The sequence below is a fragment of the Sorex fumeus genome, unplaced genomic scaffold, assembly GCF_029834395.1.
Source record: "Sorex fumeus unplaced genomic scaffold, SorFum_2.1 ptg000178l, whole genome shotgun sequence".
NCBI lineage: Eukaryota > Metazoa > Chordata > Mammalia > Eulipotyphla > Soricidae > Sorex > Sorex fumeus.
Genome location: NW_026606235.1, coordinates 701506 through 716771, shown reverse-complemented (window position 1 = coordinate 716771; position 15266 = coordinate 701506). Strand labels below are relative to the sequence as shown.

The 15266-nt window shown below is 50.8% G+C and overlaps 1 protein-coding gene across 4 annotated transcripts in view; it reads right to left on the bottom strand.

Annotated features, from left to right (window-relative positions):
- LOC130017139 (bcl-2-like protein 1) overlaps positions 1 to 11376 on the bottom strand; it is a 52121-nt gene extending 40745 nt beyond the window's left edge. The window contains exons 1-2 of one of the 4 annotated variants that reach the window (XM_056107840.1): positions 11174 to 11376; positions 9037 to 9733 (exon numbers count right to left, since the gene is read on the bottom strand). In XM_056107840.1, the coding sequence (XP_055963815.1) occupies positions 9037 to 9603 (567 nt within the window). In that variant the 5' untranslated portion in view covers positions 9604 to 9733; positions 11174 to 11376. Of the gene's footprint in view, positions 1 to 9036; positions 9734 to 10044; positions 10495 to 11173 lie in introns of those variants that run through there. The other 3 variants (XM_056107842.1, XM_056107839.1, XM_056107841.1) reach the window with 3 other exon arrangements.
- Between the last annotated feature and the right edge of the window lie 3890 nt (positions 11377 to 15266).

Sequence of the window (15266 nt, the reverse complement as noted above, 5' to 3'; positions counted from 1 at the left end):
CATTGGAGAAGTGCCAACATCATCCAGACACTGGGGCAGTTGGAGGAGGGGAGCACAGCAGTGTTTAAAGGGGGAGCTTGGAAGCTCCCTTTCCAGGCTCTGCCACTGACTGACTGTGCCACCTTGCACAAGCTGCTGAGCTTTATTTATATTGATTTTTATTGACTTATTTTTTGCACTGCCAGTGTCAGTAATCATACAATGCAAGGCAAATGATCAACCTCTGAGCTAACATCCGCAGCCCCCTGCAAAAACTGCTTTAACCTCTCTGTACCTCAGTTTCCTCATTTACAAAATGGGGATAATAATAGTATCTACTTCAGACTGTTTCTGCGAGAATGGAATAAATTAATACATATAAAGCACTCTGAACAATGCCTGGCACAGAGTAAGCACTTGATAAATGTTAGGTGCTATTAATAGTAATGTTAACAATAATACTAATCACCAAGTGGAATCAGAGGGAGGGACTGTTTAATCCTGGGACATGGGCATCCCATGGAATAATTCCAGGGAAGTCCCTGGACAGCTGTTTGCAGGCAAGTTCTCGTCCTGTCCCTGAAAGCCTACTATGGAGCAGAGAGGAGGCCAGGGGCTCCTGACAAAATCCCTGTCCTGCTGACCAGGAGACCAGCCTCTGGGGAGGCAAGTCAGGCTCCCTGGAAGGGACACAGTGTTCCCAGCCCCGCCTGACTCGGGGGAACAAAGGCACGTGTGTGTGGCCAGGGAGGAGGGAGGGGAATGTTTCCCTTTCAAGAGCGGAACAAAGGATCTGAGGCATAGTTGAGTGCGTTCCAATCCCCTCCCAGGCCAGCTCCCATTCCTCAGATGATTGTCCAGCAAGGTTTTCAACCTTCTAGTTTCCTCCTCAAAGGTGACTGGGGGGAAGGGAGGCAGACCGGCTTCGCTCCACCCTTGGTCATCCAGTGCCCAGAGGCAGGATCTGTGTGTGCCTAACCTGAAGAAGGCTTGAGGTATCCGTCAGGCGCAGTAGTGGCTGGGACACCTGGGAGAAAACGGGTTAATAGATGGCAAAAGGCAGTGAAGTAACCTGCGTCATGTCCTTCTAAAGGGGACACTGGGACTGAAACTGCTACCGAGCACGGGAGCCATGGAGAGAACCCATGATTTCAAACCAAGCCTTCAATCGTGGGGCTTCTGGGAAAGGTCTGACAGAACTAAGTGGAAATGCATTTTCTTGTGAGCTGATTAAAAAAATAAAAAAGGCTAGGTGAAGGGTGAGGGTGTGAAGAAAGAAATGACAGAGAAAAAGGCAGGGCATGTAGGGAAAAAAAGTAGCGAGTGGGGGTGGCTGGGAGCCTCTAGGGACATTACTTTCCAGTTTCCACACTCTCGCCAGCAGGAATCCGGCTACAGAGCTGGGACAGGAAGCAGTCCATGGAAGTCATTGCAATGGTATTTCCTGAAGAGCCAGAGAAAAACCTCTAGTTCCGAGGGGAGCTCTGGAGTCTGCCCAAAAAACCCTGTAGCTTGGAACTCGCTGGAAGGCTCCAGCTTGGCCGAGAGTCTGATCAGGGATAAAACCAAGTCCGAGAAGGTCCCAAAGGCCGTTTCTTTCTACAAAAACGCTATTCGCAAAAATCAATATATAATAAATGGGAAGCCAGTCCATGTGACTGAAGGAGACCTAGGACGCGGTGGCTGTTTGAGGCTGATGAGTTACCTGTCCGAAAGCCCGAAGACAAGAATTTGCTCACTAAATCTTCAGGAAAAGGAGGATCAGAGTGTGGAGCTATTATTATAGCCTTTTACAAGAGAAAGACTTGCCCAAGGTCACACAGCAAGTAATAGGTCTAGATTTGGAAACTCAAATCCTGCATTGTCTTTCTGATATAACCTTGGGCAAGTCAGTTCATCTTTCTCAACCCATTTCCCTCCAGTGAGGCGGAGACAACACCCTTCCTGCTTACCTCCAATTCAGCCAGGGTCGACAGCAGGTACAGTACTACATAGACGTGGAATAGGATTGTGGGGTCATTGGTCATTCCAGCGTCTCACCCTACCTTGACACTGGAACGCTCTTAGGGCTGAGGTTTTTGACGGGAAAGAGCGACCCTGAAACATACCTCATGTGATACCCATCCCAGGGGTGGAATCTGCCGGAAGCCTGGTGAGAGGCAGGATTCCTGTCCACACAAACCCTCCATTCTCACAGAGGGGGATGTAGGCAGGCAGTGCACAGCTCCACCCCGCAAGCTTGAGAGTAAACCTGGGATTCTGTTTTCCATCCAAGACCAGAGTTAATACCAACATGGTTGGCGGCAGGGGAGGGGGGAGTGGGGGGGGCAAGACAGGAGCACAGTTAGGGTTTACTCGCCCCAAGGATATGAGAAAGGGAGAGATAAGAAAAGGAGAGGGCCAGAGCGATGGTAAAGTGGGTAGGGCGTTTGCCTTGCACGTGGCCCACCCAAGTTAAATCCCCAGCATCCCATATGGTTCCCCAAGCACCGCCAGGAGTAATTCCTGAGCGCAGGGCCAGGAGTAAGCCCTGAGCGTTGCTGGGTGTGACCCAAAAAGCAAAAAAGAAAAAGGAGAAAGGCTGCTGAAGGGTCTGTGAGTGGGCCTCTGGTGTGAGTTATGTGGTGAAGAGTTAAAACTTATGCAAGAAGCATGGCACCAGATCTATGCATCCCAGGATGCCTCACTGGGTATTTGCCATGTTGCCCCCAAGGCTGAGGAGCTGGCACAGGTCAGCCACAGGGACTAGACGCAGGGACTGGAACTCAGACATGCAGCAGTTCTTCAGGCAGAAATACTACTTATAGTGGACATCACTGAAGGAGAGAGAGAATGCTTCCTGAAGAATATCTATTTTTATTTCAACCTGATCTATGATCTCACAGGGGTTAAAAAGTGTGACTTCCTTAATACCTATATTGAAAACCATAACACCCAAAAGGAGAGAGAAAGTAAAAGGGAATGTGCCTGCCATGGGGGCGGGGAGGGGGTGGAACAGGGTAATGGGGAAGGGGGTGGCGGGAGAAATACTGGGAATACTGGTGGTGGAGAATGGGCACTGGTGGAGGGATGGGTACTCGATCATTGTATGACTGAAACAGAATCACAAAAGTTGTAAGTTTGAAAAAAAAATAGTGTGGTTTCTGGGGCCCGAGAGATAGGATAGCAGGGTGGGGCATTTGCCTTGCATGCGGCCGACCCAGGTTCCATTGCCAGCATCCCATATGGTCTCCGAGCTCCTCCAGGAGTGATCCCTGAGTACAGAGCCAGGAATAAGCCCTAAGCATCGTCGGGTGTGACCCCCCCCCAAAAAATAAAATAAAACCAGAAAAACAAACCAAAAAAATGTCTGGCTTCTGAGATGGGTAGACACATCCATAAGCCATATAAAAGCCAAGTTTCATTCCATAGTCTCTGCACCACTGCCACCTCTGCCTCCCGATCCAAGTCTCTACCCTTTCTTACCTGGAGTTTGCACCAGCATCTTTTCTGGGTTCCCTGATGCCATCCTCCCCTGTTCTAAATCTTTTCCTGGCGCCCCCTCTCTCATGGCTTCAACCAAAGCCAAGTGCTCCTCATGATTAGTAACACCTTATGTGAACTGGTCCTTGGAAGCCTCTTCCCTTTCCCCACTCTCCCTCTCCATCCACACTGGCCTTGCTCACTGTTAAACACATTAAGCAGACCCGAGTCTGTTGCCTCTACTTTAAATTCTCTTTCCACAGGTCCCACATCATTTGCCTCCTCAGTTCCTTCAAAGTCCAGGCTGGAATATTATTTTTTGGTGCAGCCCCATTTCCCTTGCTGGGCATGCACTATGTCTCAACCCACTCTATTTCCTTCATAGATGTATCTGTTAACTGTCTGTACATATAATTAGATGCTTATTGTTTTTCCCCATTAGACTATGAGCTCTCTAAGGACAGAAACTTAGGATTTTCTCGGGGAAGGGGCGTGGTGATGATGGTGGGTGCAACACTAGTACACAGAGGATCATACAGAGCTGATGATCAAATCCAGGCTTCCTGCATACAAAATATGTGCCCCGGCCCATTGAGCTACTCCTTAATTGAGAAACTTTATTTTCTTTATGGCTGTTCTCTTTATAGCTGTACCCCTAGTAGCTAGGACAAACTGGCACACAGTGAAAACTTCAAAGCATCACTTGAATTTATGAATAACTGATTAGAAAAAGGGCAATTCCCATTATTATTTTTCTCGCTTGCTTCATGTATTTCTTCAGATATTTAGTGGGCATTGCCAGGAGTGACCCCTGTGCACAGAGCTTGGAGTAAGCCCAAAACACTGCCAGGTGTGACACAAAAACAAAAACAAAAATAAAGAAAGAAATTTAGTGGGCATCTGTTTCCTTAGGAACCTATGCCCAAGCTCAGTGCCCAGAAAGCTGGCAGAGATACGGCAGTGCTAGAAATGTCTTCTTTACACCAATTTGAACTCTACCACTGTTACTGTCCAATCACCTAGTCCGGTTCTTCCAGGTACTATGCCAACAAAAAGGCTTAGCCCCTCTTCCCTCAGATATTTGAAGCCAGTGATCATATTCTCCTGAGTCTTCTCTTCCCCAGGCTAAAACAAAAGGACCCAGTGGGATTGTCTGGCTCCGGTTGGCCAACTGGGAACGGGGAAGACAGAATGTGGGCTTGGAGGGACAGAGAAGATCCAGGAGCAGAGTGACTCCTTCAAAGAAGAGTGTCCTTCGGGAGGACTCCATGGAATCAGGCTGGGGCGGGGGCCTGGGGCCCTGCTAATTAAAGTAGGAGATTACGTTTCCGTACAACAGTGGCTCACTGGGAATTACTCTAAAACCTGAGAAAATCATGACTGCTAAAGCAAGCTCAAAGTTGGAAGGTTCAGCATGCTGCAATGAGAGGGCGGCCAAGCACAAGAGGATGTGCAAGTCCGCCCACCGGCCTCAGGACAAATCCCTGTTGGGGCAGGGACAGCTGACAAGTGCTGCTTCCTACGGCCCAAACAAATCCGGTGGCTGCCCACACGAAAGTCAAGAAGTCCCTCTGGGTGCTGCCGGCACCCCTGAAAAACTACCCGGGTAATTTTCAAACAGAAGCTAAAGGGCTTCATGGCACTCCTGGGGAACTCAGCCCTAGAAAGTCTAGAAAACCCAGTGATTGGCAATAGTGCTTTAAGAGCAACCTCAAATGTTCATCCAGAAGAACCGGGTGTTTTGAGGGGGAGCCCCTGAAACACTTGTACTTCATTTGGGACCTGAATGAGAATACTAAAAATTTCCACGTTTGGGGTTTCTAATGGGGTTTCCCCAAGAAAACCACAGAATTGCCAACAGCTGCTTAAATCTGCAAAGGTCGGTGAGATGCTTGAGCTAAGCACATCTCTATACCCAAGGTGCCAGAGTAGGTAGAATGAAACCAACAGAAACTAGAAGACCACAGAACCATGCAAGCTGGAAATTTATGTTTTCTCTTCATTGCTCTCAACCATGGTGTTTCCATCAAGCTCAGGGGGGTTCCCAGGGGCAATTTTTTCCAAGTGGCTTGGCCAACCTGGGTTCTTGGATTGTCCACATTCCCAGCAGAAAGCCCCAGAATCACTCTCTCCCTGTGAGGAAGGACACACCAGACACCATTCTAGGTGACTATCTTAGAGGAGTTGTGTCTTGAGATACTCTGGGGGCAAAGTTCAGTTTCCAGAGGCAGGTCGCTCATTTATTAAAAAAGGTAGTTGCACCCTACAATTAAGGCACAAGAAGAGTTTTTGTTCTAGATCCTTTACTAGAGTTCAACCATGGCAGCTGGCTGCCATTATTCCACTTTATAGGTAGGAAAGACTGACTGACAAGAGAGAGAAACAGGTTCAGCATGTTGCCAGGTGACTCCAGGCAGGCGGCAGTGTGGCTATGAGTCTGGAACTATGAGTCTTGGGGGTATCACCTATGGTGAAGTAGGCATACCTGGGTCACGCTACCTTTTCCCACACGCACGCCATCCTCATCTATTGGAAAGATCTGAGAGGGTTATTAACAATTAAAATTAAAATTAAAAAAATAAGCCCTAGCAAAAAAGCCTACTATGACTGTGTAAAACCCTGGTACCAACTTGAGTTTTGCCAGAATCAGATTCAGAGGCTGTCCACACATCTTTGGAAACCTGCTACTGATGGCAAAAGGTACAATTCTTCCTGCAACTACAGGACCACAGCCCAGAGGGGGCAAATCCACAAGTCATGTCCTCCTTGGTCCCAGAGCATCCCTGGCTTTCCATGGCCATATGTCAAGGTCACTTTATTCCTCCTCGGACAACCTGATACTAATGGAAAGAGTATAGGCTTTGAGGTAGGCCAATCTAGACATAAATTCTCACTTCATTACAGGCTGAGGGACCCCTGGGGGTCAGCCACTTAGCTACTAGGAGTTTCACTTGTCAACTGGGAATCTACTGTAGGAGTGTGTGTGTGGAAGACAGGAAGTAGCAAGTCACTTCTGTGAAGGAAGACACCACGTCTGGCTTATGGCTAGCACCTAGCACAGCGCCTGCCTCATAGTTAGATGTGCAAATAAATTTTGTCTGCTTAAATAAAAGACCTAACACAATGCCTAACATCTAAGACGTACTCCATAAAAGCTAATTTCCTTTCCCCTTCCTACTGGGATGCTAAATTTAGAGCATTCCCTAGGGTGGGATGGCTCATAACTCCTACACTCATCGATCCCCAAGCAGAGCCTCCAGGAAGGTTAGGAGATACCACTCCAGTCGCCAGTTTGTGTGCAGCTCAAACAGGATGGCACCCGAAAAGGAAGTGGGCAGGTCACTGTTACCCAAAGGATCCCTGGTCAAATGTCTTTTACCTCCTGGCTTCAGGGAGAATGAGTGCCCAGAAATGGTTCTGATATAACTGGCTCTTCTGCACACATCCCCTCTGTTCACCAAGAGGAAGTAACATTCGGTATGTTGTCCAACGGGCTCGGATAATTCTTCGGCAAAGACACAGAAGATGGAATTTCAATCTCATGCAATCTGAAGAAGTTGCCAAGCTTTCCTGTGTCAGAAACCGCTTTCCACACACAATACCAAGTGGCTGGCAGGCCTCTGGTCTGGGTGCCGCCCTCTGCAGAGGCTGGCTGGCAGACCAGGCACCTCTCTCAGACTGCCTTTTGCTAAGAGCTGGCAACAACCACTTTGATATCATGACCACCGGCCAAAGACAATAGTCAGGCAGAGTGGGCAAATGGCCCAAGACTACTTGGAGATGCCTTAGAGGGTGTGTCTGAAGCCCTGGAATCCTGTCCCTCCTGTAATCAGCTGAACAAATATTTGCCCCCAAAGAGATTCAAAGCAGGAGGGAATAAGAGAGGTCACGGCACAAACCTACAGGAACTATTTAATCATTTATCCCCCTGGGGAGTTCATTTACAGAATGACTTTCAAGTCTGGTCAGCCTTCACTTGAGAGCCCTCCACCTTTACCTCCCCAGTCATCTGACCTCTACTGACTTGACCCCGCTGCCTCCTACAAGTTCTGGCAGCAGGGAAGACCCGATGAAGTTGCAAAGAAATGGGAAATAAGGCAGGGGGTGGAGTCCCAGGACAAACTAGCTCAGTGGTTTGAACTGAAGTGCCTGCCACGCCCTAGGCCCAGCCTACGGATAATTGCATTCCAGCCATTCCTGAGTCCATGGTGCATGGCCCCTTCCACCTCAGCTCCTTCAATAGATGACTTATTTTCTACAGCCTGTTCATTTTTTTCTGGGCCTTGAGAGAACAGAACACCTCTCATAAGCCCTGCACCTCCCATTAAAGCAGGGTGTTGAGGAGGAAATATGACTGAGTTTACTGCAGAAGAGCAAAAATTGCCTATGGTGGCCAAGGGGAAATCATCTCAACTGGTGATGGTCAGAATTCTCCCACGCTGGGAAAGAAATGAGGCTTGACTCCCTGGGCCCACTGTGTGTCTGGGACCAGTAACAACGACTACAGCAAACTTATTCTAGCAGCAGACTAAGTTTGCACTGTGTCCATGTTATCTCCAAGAATTACAAGACTCTGCAAGGCTAGGAGAACTTGCCACATCCCCCCCCCCATCCCCCGCTTGAATGAAACAGAGGTGCAGGTAAACTGGCCTTGCTTACAAGGGCACACAGCTAGTTAAGTGTCAGGGCTGGAACTTGCACCCATGTCGGTTTGTTTCTGTAGCCAGGTGCCAAGGCCCCCACAAACTGGGTTCTTGCTTTGCCAACAAACAGTGCTTGATGAAGAGGCCCCGGGGCTCTGGCCGGAAAGCAACAGGCCGAACAGCTGGAGCTCCCCAACCGACCCCAGGCAGTGAGGTGCAAAGTCCCGGGGCTTAATGTGTGACACAGCAAGGGCTCTCCACAAACAATCCAACCTTACAGAAAGTTGGTTGCACCCTCGAGAGCAGATGTGTACAGGGGCACAGGACAAGCATACTGGCCCACTGACACTACCCTGAAGCCAGAATTGCCAGGCAGCCAATTCAGCCAGCTATTCATTCCTGCCTGACCATACACTGCTTTAGTAACACAGACACCAATTCTCTGAAAGGAAGCCTGGTTTGGGGAAGACTGGATTACAGGACTGCCATCCCTGCATCCCTGGGGAGTCCAAATGGAGGGGCTTGTGGGTCACTGAAGCTCTCTACCTTCTCCAGGTGTTGCATGAATGACCCCACTTTGCATCAGGGGCCATTCTTTTCAGTGTAAGGGGAAAACAGGACCCACTTCTTGCTCGCCCTGGTTCAAAGGGACGTGAACATACAGGTTGTTCTCCTCTGCTGAGAAACTGGAACACACGTACAGAAGGGCAGGATGCCTGGTCCTTCAAGAACTAGGACCATCTACGTTTCAGAAGTTCAGCTGCTGCGGTGCATGAGGCCAGTCACATCTCTTTAGCTATCAATATATCCCCAATAATTACCCAGCACCACAAAGATATGGAGCAAGGGGGGTGTGTTCGGGGTTCGAGGGGAGGGGGTGGGGCGGGGGGAGAGGAAGAATCTCTCAAACTAGAGGCCAAAGAAAAGGAACAAAATAAGGGGGTTTGCTTACCCAGCCGCCGTTCTCCTGGATCCAAGGCTCTAGGTGGTCATTCAGGTAAGTGGCCATCCAAGTTGCAATCCGACTCACCAATACCTGCATCTCCTTGTCTACGCTCTCCACGCACAGTGCCCCACCGAAGGAGAAAAAGGCCACGATGCGACCCCAGTTCACCCCATCCCGGAAGAGTTCATTCACTACCTGCTCAAAACTCTGATATGCTGTCCCTAGGGTGATGTGGAGCTGGGACGTCAGGTCGCTGAATGCCCGCCGGTACCTTAGTTCAAACTCATCACCCGCCTCCCTCAGCGCTTGCTTCACTGCTGCCAGGGGGATCACCTCCCGGGCATCCAAACTGCTGCCGCTGTGGCCGGTGGCTCCATTCAACGCGGGGCTGTCCGCCAGGTGCCAAGATGGGTTGCCATTGATGGCACTGGGGGTCTCCATCTCCGATTCAGTCCCTTCGGAGGCCTCAGTTCTGTTCTCTTCCACATCACTAAATTGACTCCAGCTGTATCCTTTCTGGGAAAGCTTGTAGGAGAGAAAGTCAACCACCAGCTCCCGGTTACTCTGAGACATTTTTATAATAGGGATGGGCTCGACCAGTCCATTGTCCAAAACACCTGCTCACTTGCCGAGTCTGGTATCTGCTTATTGGTTCTCTTCTGTGATCCCAAGGCAAGAGAAGGTTCTGAAGGGAGAGAAAGAGCTTCAGGGGAAAAGAAAAATGATGAATATGCATGCCATTTACCCTACAACATCCCATTCCCCCTTCAGGTACCGGAACTGGTTCCTTTGTGGCTCTTTGAAAGGTCTGAGTCTAGCTTCCAAGAGCCCTTCAATGAAGTCAAATTGAAAGCACCAGCGGGCTCTGAATCATCACGACCGGCCTTCTTTTTTTTTAAAAAAAAAAAAAAAAAAGAAAGAAAAAAACCGCCTCCTCCTGGCCTCCTAAACGCCTTCTCCTCGCAAAGCCACCCCCCTCCCCAGCCATCTCCCCCCACCCCCGCAACCACCTACATTCAAAGCCGTCTCGGGCGACCGCGGGCAGGTGCAGCCCCCGGAAGATCTTTTGTATCCTGGGTCGGGAAAGGAGGTGGCAGAGGGGATGCCGGTAACTCCGCCGGCCTGCGGCGGCTGGCACAAAAAAGCAACTCCGGCTGGAGGGATCATGCGACCCGGCAGGCTGGGAGCCCAGAAGGCGACACAGGAATTACGAAGCTCGGGAGCCGGCCCCCTGGCCGGTTTCCTCTCCCATTGCCCGGATCCAGGGCGGCCGCTCCGAGCCACGGCCTCCCTGCCACCCGGGAGCCCAGCCCCCTCGCTCCTGCACGCCCCTTGGCTCTCCGCCTCCTACTGGGAGCCGGGAGGACGCTCCCGCCGGCGGCGCGGCCGCGGGCTCCGGGGCTTGTTTGTTTGTTTGCTTCGGGCGCCTTTTTTTTTTTTTTTTTTGCTAATCGCGGGACCCGCCCAGGGTGAGGCTTCCGACACCCGGGAGCCGCTTCTTTCCCGGCGGGGCTCAAGGTTTCGCCGGGGGGCGGAGGGCGGGCCTGCCGTGGGACTTCGGGACGGCCATCCCCGGGCCTTCCCGGGAGGCCGCGGGCCGGGGACACCCCAGAATCGCCGCCGCCCGCGTTCTCTGGGTCCCCCCGAGGCCCCGGCCGTGGCGCAGGCGGCCGGCCGGCTCCTCCATTCCCCTCAGCACGGACACAATGGCCGCCGGCGCCCCGCACAAAGAGGGGGTGAGGGCCGGGCCGCTCCCCGGGTCAAGGTGGGAGGGGGCGGGGGTCGAGGCCCCCCACCGCGGAGACCACGTTTGCCTGGGGACGGGCCCCGGGCGGCTGCCTGGCGCCCACGGGCGGGCTCGGGGGCCCGGGGGCTGCACCGCTCCGACGCCCCGGGCCGGTGGGCTGCGGCCTCGCGGCTTCTCCGGCGCGCCCGCCCGGGTACCCGCCGGGCCACCGCCCCGTTGCTAGGCAACCCTTCTCCCTCAGGGGCGCCCCCTAGACCTTTCTGGGAGGAGGGGTCTCGCCCCCGGCGGCCCGCCCCGGCGCAGCCAATCAGCGGGCCCGGTCGGCACGGAAGCGGGACGGCGAGGGCTCCCATTGGGCGCGGCGCCTGCCACGCACGGGCGAGGCGGGACTCTCACCTGCAAGCCCCGCGAGCCGTGGGGGGCCACATCCCCCCTTCATCGGCCAGGTGGTGTCCAGACGCGAGGGCTCTTCGTGCCGAATTCCGCGCCGCGCCCTCCGGCCGGCCTCCCCGGCGGACGGCTCGCGCCTTTCTCTTCCGAACGAGCTGGCCTCAGTTTCCCCTGAAAGAGACCGGGGGAACTTGCAAGCTCAGTCACTTCCGGTGCCGCTGCAGCGCGCGCGAGCCCGAGACGCAAAGGGAGTGCGCGCCTTGAGGACGGGCGTCAAGGCTTGGGAGGGCGCGCCCCCTTGCGACAGCGGGGGGGAATTCGGAGATGTAAAAGCTGCCCCCAACCCCAAGAGGAGGTTTTTACCTTGCCATTTCCACTCTGCTTTTCGTCCATTCCTCACTTTCATATAAAGGCGTTGCTTTGTAAGAACCTTAGAGTTTCAGTTCTTTTCCAGAGGGGTAGGTAATTCAATTGCTCTCTACCTCAGCGTGCTTAACTGTAAAATGGATGAAGCCCACTTTCCTTGGCGGAGTTACTGTGAGAATTGTTAGGAGCGAAAAATGTATGCAAATGCGTATGGCCCATACTATATGCAGCATAAATTTATTCAATATATGCTGATCGTTTGGATTGCTGAAAATAGTTAGAAACAAGATCCAGCCCTGCTTTCCTGGAGACTTAGTGGAATAGACTCAACTCAGTGCCAGAGCACTGGTCTTGCATGTGAGGCCCTGGATTCCATTAAGAAAAAGAGAGAGAAAGAGATAACTAAGAAAATGCACAAGCCAGGTAATTCTAAAGAGTGGCTAATATGAAGAAGTGATGTTGTAGAGAGGGTGAAGGGCAAGGAGCTAGTTTAGACTGGGTGATCAAAAATGCGAATGCTGGGGCCAGACCGATAGTACAGGGGGGAGGGCCTTTGCCTTGCACCTGGTTGACCCGGGTTCAATTCCCGGCATCCCATATGGTTACCTGAGCATCATCAAGAGTAATTCCTGAGTACAGAGCCAGGAATAACCCCAGCTGTAACCCAAAAAGCCACAATGAGTAAATTTTTTTTTAAAAAGCTTTAAAAATGTGCAAATGCTACCCTTTTCTCCAGTAAAGGAAAGAGGTTTTCTTTCAACAATTATGTACATTGGCCAGATATGGTCTCTTCGGTTTTGGTTTTTGTTTTGGGATCACCCCTGGAAGTGCTCAGGGCTTACTCTTGGTTCTGTGCTCAGGGATCGCTCCTGGCAGGGTTTGGGAGACCATACATGGTACTCAGGATTGAACCCAGGTTGGCTGCAGGCAGTGCAAGTGCCTTACACTCAGGCCCAGGGATGATCTCTTTGTAAAGATGACATAGAACCCAGGTCTTGAAGGGTAAGAAAAAGCCGTGGGGCCAGAGAGATAGTACATGGGGTAAGATGCTTGCCCAGAATGCAGCTGACCCTGGTTCATCTTTTCATACTGCAAATGGTCCCTAGCACCACCAGGAGTGACCCATGAGTGCAGAGTCAGGAGTAAGTCCTGAGCAGAGCAGAGCAAGGTGTCGCCCAGAAACAAACAAACAAACAAAAAACAGGGTTGGAGCTATGGCTCAGTGGCAGAGTGCATGCCCCACATGTGGGCGGCCACAAGTGTCATCCTGACACTGTAAAGACAAAAAAAAAAAAAAAAGGAAGAAATAGCCAACTTGGATCAATGAGACAGAAGGAGGGACAACTAATGCTGTGCATATTTCAGAAGCTGAAAGATGTGAGGGTGTGAGGGGAAGTAGTGCGGGAGAGTAATTCTGGCAGAAGAGGAACTGGGAAGTTGACTCATGGAAGTAAGTTGGACTTGAACGGAAACACTGAAAAGTGTTTGGGGCCAGACCCAGCAGCGCTCAGAGGCTACTCTTGGCTCCAAGCTGAGGGATTAATGTGGTGCCAAGGACCAAACCATTCCATGTGCAAATCATGCACTTAGTCTTTGATTGATTTGTAGAAAATTCGACAAGGGGAAGGAGGGAGGGGAGTGAGTTGGGATCACACTGTCCGTGCTCAGGGTATTCCTGTCTCTGTACTCATGAGTGACCCCTGATGGTTCTCTGGTGATCACAGATGGTATCAGGGATTCAAACCAGAGTTGCCAATGATGAAACAGTGTCAAGGCAAGCACCTTACCTCCTGTTCTATCTCTCCAGCCTAGTTTATGAGGGTTTTCCATTCATTTTGTTTTTAAATATATAGGGTGCAAATCTCTTTCCGACTTACTGTTTAATATCACTTTCTAAATTCGTCAATCTTTTCTTTTGTGCCATCTGTAGTCTGTGTCATACTTCAAAAGATCTTCTCCTCAATACTTAAAAACAATCATGTTGAGCCAGGGAGATAGATTAATGGTCAGGAGAGCATGGTTTTCATTCTTTGGAACCTGACTTTAACCACAGCATCACAGTACCCCAGTCCCACCCCAGACTAGCATCTAGGGAGTGGCCTTGGAGTGGCCCTAGTGGTCCCTGAGTATCCCAGGAAGTGGCCCTGGGCTTCTAGAATACTGCCTTAGGAGCCCCACCCCTCAACCACACACATAAAATGTTCCATTTAGTCTTCACATGGTTTCACTGTTGACATTTAAATCCTTGTCCCATCATAGATTTCTTTTTCTTTTTGGGTCACACTTGGCAATGCTCAGAAGTTACTCCTGGCTCTGCAATCAGGAATCACTCCTGGCGGTGCTCAGGGGACCATATGGGGTGCCAGGAATTGAACCCGGGTCAGCTGTGTGCAAGACAAATGCCCTACCTGCTATACTATCGCTTCGGCCCAATATATATATATATATATATATATGTATATATGTATATATTTTTTTGAGGGGGTGGGGTGGGACTATACCCAGTAGTGCTCAGGGATTACTCTAAGGGACTTGGGGGACCATATGGGGTGCTGGGGATTGAACCCTGGTTGGTTGTGTGCAAGATAAGAGTCCTACCTGCAATCCTTTCACTCCATCCCCCAATCATAAATTCACTTTAAGGCAATTTCTTGGTGAGGGGCTGCAGTGGGCAAGCACTGCTTAGGGTCTACTTTCGGCTCTGTGCTTGGGCCTTGCTCCTCCATGTGATGCTCAGGAGATCAGAGTTACAGGGACTGAATCAATTCACTTTGGTATAAGGTGTGAGGTAACAATTCAAAAATTTTTTACAGCCTTTGCCCCTGCCATGCTGGCGTGTTTCCTCCTTGGGGGTCCAGCCATACTCTGGATCTGGAATTCTGAATCACAAAGACTTTGGCTTCTCAAATGGGTCCTGCTTTTCAAAGGCCTTCATAATAGTAAATAGTAATAAACAATAAAGCCTTCATAATAAGATTCTGCTGGAGCGATAGCAGAGCGGTAGGGCGTTTGCCTTGCACGCAGCCAGCCCTGCTGAGCCGGGTTCGATTCCTCTGCCCCTCTCGGAGAGCCCGGCAAGCTACCGAGAGTATCTCGCCCGCGTGGCAAAGCCTGGCAAGCTACCCATGACGTATTCAATATGCCAAACACAGTAACAAGTTTCACGATGGAGACGTTACCGTGACCGTGAATAAGATTCTTATCTTTGGGCTAGTGTAGTTTCCAGAAGGTGTTTTTCTCACTACATTTTTCCAGGTCGCCCTATCTCTCTGCCTACAAGACAAGAGTATTTAGTTTGATTTCTTTCTCTGGTTGTTGGGCCACACCTGGTAAAGCTCAGGGGGTACTCCTGGCTCTGTATTCAGGAATCACTCTTAGCAGTGCTCCGGAGAACATTTGGGATGTCAGGGAATCAAACTTGGGTTGTCCATATGCGAGGCAAGTGCCTTACCCACTTCACTATCTCTCCAACCCTAATTTCTGAACTTTCTATGATGTTCTAGGAAAAGGTTTTTGTTTTATTTTATTTGTATTTAATTTTTGAGGAGGAGCCATACTTGATGGAGCACAGGGCTCAGTGCTGGGGTTACTCCAGGGAGTGTTCAGGGGACCATGGGGTGCCAGGAATTGGACTTGGGGGCTCGAGCATGCTCAGCCCATTGAGCAATTTCCCAGACCTCTCAGGAGAGGGTCTTTTTCATTTTTTTTTTTTTGCTTTTGCTTTTACTTTTGG